This window comes from Lycium ferocissimum, chromosome 7, assembly GCF_029784015.1.
Source record: "Lycium ferocissimum isolate CSIRO_LF1 chromosome 7, AGI_CSIRO_Lferr_CH_V1, whole genome shotgun sequence".
Lineage (NCBI taxonomy): Eukaryota > Viridiplantae > Streptophyta > Magnoliopsida > Solanales > Solanaceae > Lycium > Lycium ferocissimum.
In genome coordinates, this window is record NC_081348.1 from 5,393,653 (window position 1) to 5,407,585 (window position 13,933).

The 13,933-nt window shown below is 33.0% G+C and overlaps 1 protein-coding gene across 6 annotated transcripts; it reads right to left on the minus strand.

Annotated features, from left to right (window-relative positions):
• Positions 1–1,620: 1,620 nt before the first annotated feature.
• On the minus strand, positions 1,621–12,101 carry LOC132063162 (MADS-box protein SVP-like). Of its 6 annotated transcripts, none has more exons than XM_059455610.1 (9): positions 11,720–12,101; positions 11,202–11,390; positions 4,994–5,081; positions 4,325–4,386; positions 3,276–3,390; positions 3,129–3,174; positions 2,271–2,314; positions 2,057–2,193; positions 1,621–1,953 (listed from the first exon to the last, which is right to left on the minus strand). In XM_059455610.1, the coding sequence occupies exons 2-9, from the start codon at positions 11,381–11,383 to the stop codon at positions 1,938–1,940; spliced, it is 690 nt and encodes a 229-aa protein (XP_059311593.1). In that variant the 5' UTR covers positions 11,384–11,390; positions 11,720–12,101; the 3' UTR covers positions 1,621–1,937. The 6 variants fall into 6 exon arrangements, with proteins under 6 accessions (XP_059311593.1, XP_059311595.1, XP_059311592.1 ...); XM_059455612.1 differs by having other exon boundaries at positions 1,623–1,953; positions 2,057–2,190; positions 11,720–12,100; XM_059455609.1 differs by having other exon boundaries at positions 1,627–1,953; positions 2,271–2,318; positions 3,133–3,174; positions 11,720–12,098.
• Positions 12,102–13,933: the final 1,832 nt, after the last annotated feature.

Genomic DNA, 13,933 nt, shown 5'->3' on the forward strand with positions numbered 1-13,933 from the left:
CCTTTGCAGATTAGATATCATTAGCATGATAGGCAACAAGACACATCTATATTTTCTCATCTGAACCCGGAGGACCAGGTTCCCCCTGCGGATTAGGCCCTCAGCAATATGTTAACATTTTGATCTTTAGATAGTGGACTTTGGCTACAAGTTTGGCCTCTAGCAAACTGCAGTTGTGTTGTTGTGCTGCACTCAGGGAACCTGCTCTAGTACCTGGTCCCTCAAGTGTTTGTCAAATCATCGAAACACCAGATAGCATATCTTATCAATTATTTCCCCCTTTTTTGATAATGACAAACTCATAGCTGAAGTTCCCCCTGAGGACCAGGTTCCCCAATTGTTCCCTTCTCAAACACACGAATTAGTCTTACACAACATGTTTGCAACTAGTTTCCTTTTCAAACACTTCCCCTTTTTGGCATCATCGAAAAGAGTAATAAAAGTGATACACGCAAAAGAAGTTCAGTGACATTAACTCAGGGCCACTGGGTCAACACAACATGAGCAAAATCAAGAACATCAAAGCATATGAACAAAGTAAACATTGCACAAAACAGAGTAGTTGCCCATTAAACAGAGTAACCATTAATCATATCAGTAATTAGCGTCAAAACAATACAAGTTATGATAATTAAAATGTCAAAAATACCAATGTCATCAAAGAGGAGAGATAGACAAAACAAGAATTTTATAAAGGGAGAAAAATAAGCTAAAAGGACAATGAGATGGAGGACAAGCTGCGAAGGAACTAAGGCACGAATTTCTTGAGAGACATATTGAATATCTAACTAGAAGCCTTTTGATTCTGGACCATTTGGTGACGGAGCACATCAAGCTTTGTCCTTAACTCGGCATTTTCATCCCCTAATGTAGCATTAGCATCTACCAATTCACTACTGGGACCAGGTTCCTATGCCTTTGCTACCAATTATGCTCGCTCAGGATGGCATTATGAGCTTGAAGCCTTGCAATTTCTACAGTGGCTTGTTCTTGAGCTTCAATCAGTCTTGAAATGGTGGAATTACTGCCAATACCACCTTTCTTTGGCAGACGCTCACATTCTTCTAAGGTACCCATGGTAAACATCTGCTTTCGAGTGCCAAGGTAGCCTTCCAGTCTTGACTTTAAAGTGCGCAAAGATCCTGTTAAAAGAAAAAAATGAAAGACCATGATTCCCTTCCCTGGCATTAACAACCTTGATCATGTGCTCAATCATGAGAGAGAGGCCAGACTAATGGAATGAAACCTGCTAGAGATGCAAGAAGGACCAGATCGGCGACATAAGCAATACATCTTCTTTCAGCCCTTGGAAGCAGCACTTTGTTGACAGGCTCAAACAAGAGCTGCTACTCAGGCTTAAGCTGCTTCTTATAGAGCCTTTCACCAATCGCAGTCACTTTCTTTTGATAATCAGACCCTTGAACTCTTCTGTGACCTTCCCTTCAATAGTTTTCAGTCCTTCGGTGGGGACACCAAATTTTGCCAATCTTTGCTTTATTCATCTCAAACTCCACCCCATTTACTAACAAGACCAAGGTGGAGTTATCAGTGTACATTAAGTTGGCATAGAACTAAAGTTGGCATACAATTATGTCACTTTCTTTTTAAGAACACTGGGGGCAGGAGAGATAAACAAGTGATCCCATTTTTGAAACTCGACTATCTCCAACGGCTCTTTCATCCCATGCTTGTCAACAATTTCATAGTCAAACACTCTTCCCAGTAACACCTTTTGAACCCTCAAGTTTTTCTGCCTTTCCAAATCCAAATTCTTTAACCTTTTGCTTTTTCTTAGAGGAACCAGGTTCTCAAATTTCCTCTAAGGGACCAGGTCCTACTTTCAATTTCCCTGTTTCTAGCACACCACCATTTTCTCTTTGAATCCCTGCACTATCCTCCTTAGTAAATATATATCCCTCGCTGTCAAATCAAGCTCATTAAGGAAAAGCCAAGCTGCAATGACAAAGAAAATTGAATGAGTATAACATATGACACATGAGTGTTCAGTTTAGAAATTTGGGGTTTGAGGTTTGGGATTCAGATATTTTTTACATACCCTAACTTGAGGCTAGTATCTGAGTCATTGTAGTCCTGTTGACTATTGACTAAGCTGCGATTATTGGTGATGGAATCTGCCGATTGTCCTTGCTCAGTTGCATTTTGGCCCTCAAATTCATTCAATACTCTTGCCTGCTGTCACAGATTTAATGATTTAGTAGTAAGAGAGAAGTAAAGGATTTTTTCAAAAATAATATTGCAGAATAATTTACTTCTGATTGTTGTTTCAACCGTGAATTCTCTTCCTGCAGTTGAGCTTCCTGCATATAAAAATGTTATAACTAGACATCAGCAGTTAGCTAATAGTAAATCTCAGTTCTCAAGAATAATAAAATGTTCCTAAGATTGGATTTCACTGTTTGGCTTATAGATTCTGTTTTTAAGAGAAATTTAGAAGGCTAGAAAAATAACTTTTTCAAAAGAAAAGAGGGTCAAATTTGGTCATGTACTATTTAAAATTGAATAATTTTGCGCTCCGTTTGACTTATAGTCTAATATTACCCAGCCATTACAAAAAGTATCGTTTTTGCCCTTGATCGCTAATAGAATCCCATCTGAGGATAATTCTAAACCCTAGGACACAAAGTTGAAGGATATATTTCAACATTTTTTCTCAAAGAATTTGGACATATGACTCCGCCTGTTCCATGTTGGAGCCCTGCTAACGACAAAGGCAAATAGGAAACTCTTTGCTAAGAGCAAGAATATTAACAAATCGACTAAGATTGTAACGAAAGTCAAAAGTACAAAAATAAATTTGGACCTTTTCTCCTTTTTAATAGAAAGCTTTCAAGAACTTAAAACTCGTGTTTGTTCTCAGAAACAGCTTTTTTTCACCGAAAATCAAAATAAAAATGTCCCAAAAACTATTCAGGATAGGTTTTCAGGACAACCATAATAAATGTTTTCCATATTTTTCATAATCTCGACAGACTTTTCCCTATGATTGTTTTCCAAAATCTAATATTTCAAAAACCAAATTCAAACTTTCAGTTCCTGATAGAAACAAATATGTCCTGATTAAGAAATATAGTCCTGATAAATTACTAGTATTCAAGTTAATTAATGACTTGCCTTTTTCTTGAGGGAACTGATCTCTCTCATAAACTTGTCACCCTGAAATACACAAAATCCCAAGTTAATGCAGTCAACGTATGTTAATTGTTGGACCATTTAATCACATCAGTGCACAAAGGAGGGAATTAAGTATCTAGGACCTTAATCTTCAGTACACGACTTATTCCTCCCTCGACTATCTTCTCCAATTTCATTAGTTCCTCCAGGCCAAGTCCTTGCAGCTCTTCTCCATTAAGTTGCCTAGCATAATAAGTCCTTTGCAATTTGACATGACTCGAGACAGAATATTTTAACAGTAAAAGATAAGAGTGTGTCGAGAAATACTTATTATTAGTAGAACTCTCAACATATGATAACAAGACGCAACAATTAACAGTAAAAGATAAGAGTTTTTGATATAAAGTCAGTTTGGGACGTGCTGCGGAATGCGCTGTCTTCGGGTAGATATTCGTCGCTAACCAGGTGCAATAGAAAATGACGTCCGACTTAGAAATTTTCTAATGTGTACCTTCATAGAAATTCCAAAGAACTCTTAAATCTTTCAATTACTTAAAAATTAGAGTGAGTGAAAAAATGGGATTCTTGAAGAGAGCGGAAAGATGAAGGTTTCATGATTCTTTAGATTTGATTTTCTAGCTTGTGAGTAACGCATTTATAAAGAGTGAAAACATAAATCAACAATTACCTTCTATACCAAAATTAATGAGTTAAGGGTCAAAAACATCTCTCAAGTATCACCTTTTTTGGTTTCCTACATGAACTATCAGTGTGAGAGTTTTCTACTTAAACTATCACCAACTAATTTACAAAACACACCTCAACTATCCGTTGTTCGCTTTTTCTACCTAAATTATCACCAACTAGTTTGCAAAACACACCTCATTAAAAGTGAACAACTGATAGTTAAGGTGTGTTTTGCAAACTAGTTGGGATATTTTAGGTAGGAAAAGTGAACAACTGATAGTAAAGATATGTTTTCCAAACTAGTTGGTGATAGTTTAGATAGAAATATCTCACGTTTGATAGTTCAGGTCGGAAACTCAAAAAAAATGTGATACTTGAGATGTGTTTTTATCATTATCTCAAAATTAATTAATACATCTCTTCAGTAATAAAAAGATGTGTCTTACAAAAATTGGATACATAGCCAAATTAAAATTTGAACACTCAAAATAAAAACAACAATTACCTCAACTCCCGATTCTTCTCCACAAATTCCCTGCTAAGCATTGCACAGGTTTTCTTCTCGCACTGAAAAATGAAACATTTGCTTGGTGTTTAGTAAGTCAGATATGGAAATTAAGATTTCAAACAAGGTCTTATCTTTTGTATACATTTCATGATCACATCAATACTTAAAAAAACTAAAATTAGTCACATACAAATTCTGTAGCTAAACAATAAAATTCGTCGCTAATTCTATTTACCGATGGATTAACGACAAATTATTGAAAAGTTTTAATAGCTATGAGCAATTTAACGATAGATTAGCTATAGAAATTCATAACTAATTCCAGCTTTTCTTATAGTGCATATTAACTGTTCATACAAGAGACGCTTGCTTTAGTGGTAATGCATCTCTAGAAAACTACAACCAACAGGTAAGATTGATTTAAAAAATGGACCTTGAGCCTAACTCAACCCCAAAGCTAGCTCAATAGGTGAGTATATATCATCCAAGACCATATAACGAAACAAATAAAGATGATGATTCAAGTCATATTAAAGGAAGAACCAATACTGCTGATCCGTACGGAAGTGGGGTGGGTTTAAATTAGCTGTTAGCTTAATGTTAATTCATTCACTGCATCCTCCGGTACACAAGAACATTTACGAGCATCAGAGATAATGGTATTACCTGAAGGTTAGAAGATTGGAGTTGGTCTGGACTATCCATATTTTCCCTTTCTGACTGCATCTTGTGCTTCTCAATCAGTTGCACCATACTGTCCAAGGAATATAGAACATTAATGGATAATCAACAATTCCAAAAGTAGAGTACATCACATATACATGAACAAGATTTGACTTTCTCAACCCAAGGAATTAAAGTTTTTATGTGGATATAAAGTACTAATGATGGAGAGTGTGATCACTACGTAAATTGATTGTTAAGTACATACGACGAAGGAAAACATATATTAAAGCAGCTAGTAACCACGAATACTTGAAAACACGTGAGAAAAACAAAACTTAAATGTACTATAGCTTATAACATTATGTTCAAAATTTTCTTTTTGTTCATGTTTTCCATTCAGCTCCCTACTACGTACCCAGCAGGACTTAAAGGATGAAAGAGTACTTACCACTCCATTGCAACCATTATACGTATTTTGTTTAAATTTTATTCTATTCACCTAATTAATAATCTAAAACGCAATTATCTATGGCACATTAGCTTAACAGTTCAACCAACAGTGTATTAGAGAAACGAAAGGAGTATAATAATTACCTCTCCGAATTTGCTTCAGAAATCAGATGGCACTAAATTTAAATAATGACTATTTACCCTTTTTCAATTTTGGTTGGCTGCTAAGTCAGGACTACAAACGTTAAACGGAATTTATGGGTGTTGGAAAATGATTTTCCACATTAGATTATGGCTATGGTTTACAACAGAAAAAAAAAAAGAAAAAGAAGAAGCTTTGCGCATCTCTTAAAGGATATAAAAACCAATGAATTCTTCCACTTATGGGATAATTCTTATCGATCGGTAACTCGAGTCGTGGTTGTTGTAGATCCCCTTCCGCTAAGGAGAAACTCATAAATCTCCTAAATTAGTATTTATGATTCAAATTACTACAATTACAAATGTTATTTTAGTTATATGATCATTTTTCATAAAAGTGGTATATATATAGAGTAACAGAGAAGATCAACAACAAAACACAAGAGATCTTTGCAACGTTAGTTTCTTCTGTTCAATATAGTAGAAGATTATTTCCTCGAAGGGAAAACCCTACTTTCGCCTTTTTTTTTTCTTTATTAATTCTACCATTTTTTAACCTTCAATCCTTCTCCTCTAGCTTCCCTTTTCATGTGCCACCCAATTCATATTTAGAAAAAATAATTTCTTAAAAATCTGAAAAATGACTTTTCAAGAACGAGTAGGGAAAACCATCTTCCTTCGTACCAAAGACACCTTATATTATTCTTGAAAATTTCCTATGCTTGTATCTGTTTTGTTATTCGGAATTTATGTTTTCTTGTTGTTTTTTGATGTTATGTAGGATAAATGAGGCAATATGTGTTAGGTTTTTGCCTTGATTTTCTTATCATATTTGAATTTTACATTTTCTTGAAGGAAGGGCAAAGAGTTTACCATATTTGATTTTACTTTTTCCAAAAGAAATTTTTTAATATTCCATATTTGGGTAACCTCTTTCTCGGAGGAAAAGGTTTTGGACCTCTATAAATTGAAAAATCCCTCTCATACAACATAACATTTTAGCATCCACAATGTAGTCATTAAAGAATCGTGTTTAGGGTGATATTATTCTCTCAAATAGTTTTTTATGATTTTAAATATTACTTTTTTAATATGTAGGCCAGACCAAACCATATTATAATATTATGTCTCTTTAGTATATTTTCTTTGTTATCCAATTTATCATCATTCAAGGTTTGCAAATTATTAGTTGTTGCATGACGCGCTATTATTTCGATCCCAACAAATGATATCAAATCCAATGGTCTAACGAGGTTGAAAATAGGTTCAAAGCATATTCAGATCAAGTTGCAACCTATTGATGATAATGAAACATTTTTATCTAATAAGTAAAAAAAGTCTGAAGCGGTACATGTGGAGATGAAGTTTTAACCATATTTTCAACATTCCTGCTGCTGCTGCATCTTTATATAAAAAAAAAATTAAAATCATTTTTAACCCATAATATTTTTAACATATTTTTAATCATGGCAAGCAGCAGTGATGAAGATTATGTGAAGAAGAAGGATCAAGTTTTTGTCAAGAAAATCTAGGCCAAAAGGGGAGATTTGTTAGGATTTTTCTTACCATATTTGGATTTTACATTTTCTTGAACGAATGGTTTACCATATTTGATTTTACTTTTCCCAAAAAGAAAATTTTAATATATCACATTTGGGTAACCTCTTTCTAGGAGGAAAAGGTTTTAAACCTCCGTAAATTGAAGAACCTATGTCATACAACATAACATAGTAGCATTTACAATGTAATCATTAAAGAGTCTTATTTAGATGGAGATTATTCTCTCAATAGTTTTTTCTGCTTTTTAATATGTAGGCCAATTGGCCAAACCATATTATAATATTATGTCTCTTTAGTATATTTTCTTTGTCGTCTGATTTATCATCGTTCAAGGTTTGCAAATTATTAGCCTCCACATGACGCCCTATAATTTCGATCCCGATAATACGGAGATAAGTAGCAAAAAAATTCGGTGATAAGCACCAAAATACGAGTTAAGAGAGTAAAAGGAAAAAAATAAAATGGAGGCAATAATTACACTTGCCAATAGGTATATGTTTAGCACCAAAAAGTACGAGTTAAGAATAGTCCCAAATAGGTGTTCCTTTAGGAAAAAAATAAATGACTAATTTTTTCCAACTCTACCCTTAGACAAAAAGGCAATAATCACAAAAAACCACATAATAACTTGGTATTGTTGGATTCCAGCAAACAGGTATTTATGTTTTAGTAACTTCACATTGCATTATTGGTTTCTTAATAGATGTGTTTTTGGCTAAGAATTTTACTTTTTATTGAAAGAATGACAAACATTTACCTTAATTGACTTTACTTTCCTAAATTGAAGACTCTAAATCTTTCATAATTGGCTTATTATATTCTTGTAAAAAGGAGTTTAGACTTCTATCAATTGAGGATTCTTCCTTCTCACTTTATCCACAATATAGTCCTTAAAAGAATTTTGTTTAGCGTGAGAACTAACTTTTCACTTGATATTTTTTGTGTTCTCCTTTATAAAGGTGAGTTGCTCATATTCCACGTCAATTGACGAAAAATATGTTGAATTAATATTTATATTTTCGTATATTTCTCTTTATTGTCATATTTATCATCGTCAAATGTTTGCTTTGTTAGCTTTCACATGATATCTGCTTATTTCGATCCCAACAGAAACGATAATACATAGCCAATTTGTGGTGCTGCAGCCTGCAGCGGTGGAAAACTCAAGGGATATTAGGGAAGTATAAGTAGCGTATTTAGGCTACTTTTGAAAGATTTTTAACTAAGAAGTGAAGATCCAACGGAAAAATCAAGATTTCCAGGAAGAGATTCACAATTTGGGGGAGCCCTTCCTTCTCAAAACTTACTTTTCTCTTTGTACTTTAGAATTTTTGTGGCTCTAATTAGATTCTAATGTGGATTAAATTAGTATGTAGTAACTTTTTGTTGTTGAATTTAGATGAAACATATGATTAATTCCTTCATTTAATATTTTATTGATTTGATTAATCCTTTTTAGGGGACTTCATTAGGGCTTTCTCATATTTTGTTGAATGTGAAAGTAACAATAGGCTGAAGCTATTGCAGCAGAATTTAGAGGGACTAGGGGCGTACAGAATGGAATGGACAATATACACTTGGAATTGGACTCCAAGATCATCACCCAAATGTTGACTGATAAAGGCACTGACAACCTGAAACTCAGATACTTCATCAATAAGATTACGAGGCTTTTTCAATGGAGTGAGACAGTGCAATATTCACACTGTTATAGGGAGGCCGACAAAGTGGTTTATTTCTTTGCAAAATTGGCTTCTACAAGTGGAAGAAGGACCTTATATCTCTCTCTCATTTGGGCTTGCCTAGAGAAGCTAAGGAGCTAATTCAACTTGATAAGCAACAATTACCTACTTTTAGGAGGAGATCTTTGTTAGCTAAGCTTTTCTTGTTTTTTGGGATGGAAACCATTTTGTTGGCTATTCCATCCCTTTTCAGGTTGCTTTGTCAATCTCTTTTGCTGTAGACTAGAGGCAATGTTCCGTATCCCTTCTAGTCATTGTAAGTTCTTTTACTTATATATTACATGGTAGGGCTCAAGCCAAGTTCTACACACCCTATGTAGGCTTACAACCTAATGGTGATGTCTTACACTATAAAAAAAAATAAATTCAAGTGATTGCTTGAACTTTGAATATTCTCCATTGTGCTTGAATGGTCGTACTATCTTCGTTTCAGTTTACGTGGTGTAAATTTGACTGGATGTGGACTTTAAGAAAGCACGGAAGAATTTTAAACTTGTGACTTTAAACATGTTATGATATTCTTGTGGCTATAAAAGCATGACATTAAAGGTAAAATGAGAATTTTAAAATTAATTTGTTTCTGCATTTAAAAAGGTATAGTATCATTCTTTTTTTTTTAACGGATTAATAAGGAAATAGTGCCACATGAAATGCATGAGAGGGAGAAATTGGATTGTTTATTCTTCTCTTAACCATGAGAGGACACTAGTCTTCAAGCGTACTGTTGATCATACATCGATAATGGAGAAGGTCTATATATAATCTTAGAGAAGAACTTTAAAATGGTATACATTGATGAGAACATTAATGCTTCATTAGCCACAATATGTGTACTTCTAATACAACCCCTCAAAAACTAGACCCAAGGAAGAGACTCTGGGAACAAAGATCGATTCGTAGTTGAAGCTCGGAAGTATGGATTAGGTAAAACTGCAATACTGAAAATTAGCACAAACTTGAAGCTCTCAGACAAAACAATTAGTTCTTTCGTCTTTGTTAGCCCCTTTTGTCTTTAGATATTGGATGAAACTAGTTTTGTGTCATTTATAAAATCTGAATCTAAGAAAATACTTAAAATAATTTACTGAGTTGTACCTAGAGACCTCGAGCATAATATACGCTACCATCGGAGAGACTTTAGCCACATCAACACCCGAATGAGACGATCAAGAAAGTCGTGGGCCTCGTAGTACCCGCATACGGATTGGAGCTTTTCGGATTCTAGGAACTAAAATTTTGAGTTTATGGATTCTGGATTCTAGAAAAGGCAGTTGACTCGATTTTAGATAAATTATTTATATATATTAAATGGGTTTACGAAATTTTGGCCAAAACTACTGAGTTCTACTGAATCGTATACAAAACTCTAGCTCCACAACTGGACCTGAGATTAATCAGCAGCAAAACTATGGTGTACTATCACATACATCTTATTGAAGAATTTAAAATTCTACATATGATTATATGTGTTAATTTTAATACAGACCTATAGGACTTTACGATTCTTGGTTCTCTTACCATAATCTTGAGCATTATCATATGTGATTAAAGGAGTAGTATTCTATCATCAGTTCACAAATGTGAAGACCTCTTCCATTATTGTGAAGGATGTTCAACGGATCTTTATAGTACTATATTTTAAAATTTTAAAAATAAAAAGATTCAAGTACAAAACTTTGAAAGATATCGTACGCTAGAAATGACAACGAAATGATATCTAAACCAGACATTTTCTTATACATTTATCACCAATTTGTTACTATTACTTTACATAGTAAAATTTTATCTTTTTGTAAAATTGATAAGGAGTGTAGGGCAGTTAAATGTACTGAGAAACTTTAATATGTACTTTATTTCTTTTACATAAGTGAAGACCAATAACCTGTATTTTCCAGTCACAAGTTGTACTATAGAAGTATTACAGAAAAATTTTAACATCAAACACACCAAATATGGAATTATCAATCTTCATATATGGTATTAGCTTTTCAGTTTTTCCCCAAGGGATGGAACTCTCCATATATCAGACAGATAAGAAAAGAGATTTTCTTGGACATGATGGATATCTGACACGCAAGTCATGGGCTTTTTATAACTCCAAAAAATTACATCTTTTCATTAATTAGTGAACTAACAAGTACCCAATGAAAAGAAACTACACCATAATCATATGTACTGTTTGTAAATAGTTCAAGTACTGTTTTATTATTCTGTATTTAGATGAAGTACTCATCCTTGTAACCAGAAACAATCCTACCTTACAACTAGAGATTCTAATGTAACAGCTACAATTAAGTGGTGAAATTAAAGAGAACCTGGAGCTTGAATACTCAAAAAGTTTCCCAGTAGCAGAGAAAACAATGAGTCCAATATCAGCATCACAAAGAGTTGAAAGCTCCTGAGCTTTCTTGAAAAGCCCTCTTCTTCTCTTTGAGAAAGTCACTTGCCTTGCTGTCAAGTTGTCTATCTTCTTGATCTGGATTTTTTGCCTCACCATTTTCACCCTATCATTGCACAAAGTCAAAGATTCAAGTAGTTGGTGTAATATAAGATAAATTAATAGATCTTTAGAAAAACTAACTACCCAGTCATCCCTCTCTAAAATTGACTACAATCAAGACAAGAATCTTTTTTTATATATTATATTAATATATAAAGGAATTTTTCAGAATGTTTGTACCTTCTATCATGGATAAGGAGTTAAAAATAATAAGAAACTTGTGAAATACTTAACAATTTATAAAGGAAAAAAGAAAGGTGGAGTAATTAAGAACCACTGTAAACCCATTAAATAACCCTAGAAAACAGATAAAAGGGAGATAAGGGAAAGAACCTGAAATTCCAAGAAGCTGAAGGGATCTAAAAGAATGGAAAATACAAGAGATCTGTAAAGATAGAAGAATGGGAGCTCACAAAAGTGAAGAGAGATTGTTATAAGCAAAAAGCATTCTTAAAATAGAAAGAGAAAAGTAGAAAAGAGAGGAAGAAAAGATGTTGAAGTAATTAGCTTGACTAGGGTATTTTCGTTACATTGGTTACAGTACTGGAAAATAACATCATCAAAAGAATAGTTCCACCAATGATATATGGAGAGAGAAGGATGTTGATAAATTAGCAAATTAAAGAGATTTCATATATGCCTATAAATATGTATATATCCCTTTCGTTTTCTTTCTTTCTTAGGATTTTTTCCTTTTTGCTTGACTTTGGTATGCGTAAGTTTCCTACCAGATTTTCCTTTTATAGCCAAAAATACCTTCCAAATTCCTTTAAATGGCCAAGCAGACTGTAATTTTCTTTCCTTTCCTCTATTAGTAATACTCTAATCATAAATCATTCCTCATTTTTCACTTCTTCACTTTTTTTTTTTTTTACTTCTTTGCTTGTCTCCTAGAACTTTAATTTGAGAGAATTATGTTTGTTTAATTAAGAGGCGTCACGGAATAGGAAAGTAGATTCATTCTTGAAACCTAAACATGAAAAAAAAAAAAAAACTCATAAAAGTTACGAAAAGGACTTATGACTGGAACCGATGTGTCCAAACCATGATAATTTATCACGGTAAATTGATAAACAGAAGCAAATTACTACTCATTAATTAATTATGGTTTAGTGATAAAACAACGACAATTTCATGCTCATTTTTCATTAACGAGGGTTTTTAATTTTGACCCCCTCCATTGGTACGTCTTTAATTTTTGTAACCCCAAATTAATAAAAAATACCCATACACCTTACCCACCCAAGGATCCATAATTTTTAGTTGGAGGCCACTTCTTATATATATATGTATCAAAAATCTATTAAATATGTATAAAAAATAGATGCAGAACTCAGTTACTAGCTAGCACGTATAGTTGTTATCCTAGAATTCAAAGCTTGTTAAGTTCAACATAAATTAGCATTCATTCAGTTTGATAGCATACAAAAATGTACTCTTATATATATATATATATATATATATATATATATATATATGCGTGTGAAAAAAATGTTAAAAATTTCAACTTTTTCCGTTTAAAAGAGGCGTCACCGAATAGGAAAGTAGATCCAAGTAAGTATTTTTCGACTAAACACAAACATGTTAAAAAAATATGACTCATAAATGATAATTTGAAATGTTATATTAGTTGATAATTTAATGTGTCCAAACCATGATAATTTATCAGATTTGAGATAGTTAAATAAATTACTACGCATTAGTTAGTTATGGTTTAGTGATAAAAGCTTACTATTTAAAAGATATAACTTATGATACAAGCATTAGTGACATATACTCTCAAAATGAATTTTCAAAAGAAAATTTGAAATTGAAAATCAGAGACTTTGCAGTACGTAATATACGCATAAAATTAAAGGGAAAAAGAAAAAAACATATAAATGTCTGTGGAAGTGGGGAAACGTTACCGTACAAGGTAACAGGTGACTGATGAGTGATGAACAAATTCTTATCTCATATATATATATATATATGTGCGCGCGCGCGTGTGTGTGAAATGAAATAAATATTCAGCAAGTATTTAAAGTGGGCCATAATTTGAAATTTATAATGAATTACGTGCAAAAATGTTTAAAATTTGAACGTGGCCATTCAAGTTTAAAATCTGGGTCTGCCTATGTAGACGCAGCAGATCCAAGTAAGTATTTTTTGACTATTAGGTATGCACTTTTAATACTTGCTCCGGTCGGCTTTTTATATGAACTAAATGATAAGTTGAAATGTTATATTAGTTGATAATTTAATAACTATCTCAAATCTAAAATGATATTTCTAATCTAATTTAATCTAACTGATATTAGTTGATAATTTAATCTAACAGAAATATCATTTTAGATTTGAGATAGTTAAATGAATTCAATTTTTTCTAGTGATCATAGGACAGCTCGGTGCACAAAGCATCTCGCGTTCCTTAATCTAGGACAAGAATTAGTGGCATATACTCCTAAATTGCAGTCTGAAGGGTATAAATGCTCTTCATCAAGAATATATTCTCAAATATTAATCCAACCTCCCAAAATGAATTTTCAAAAGAAAATTTGAAATTAA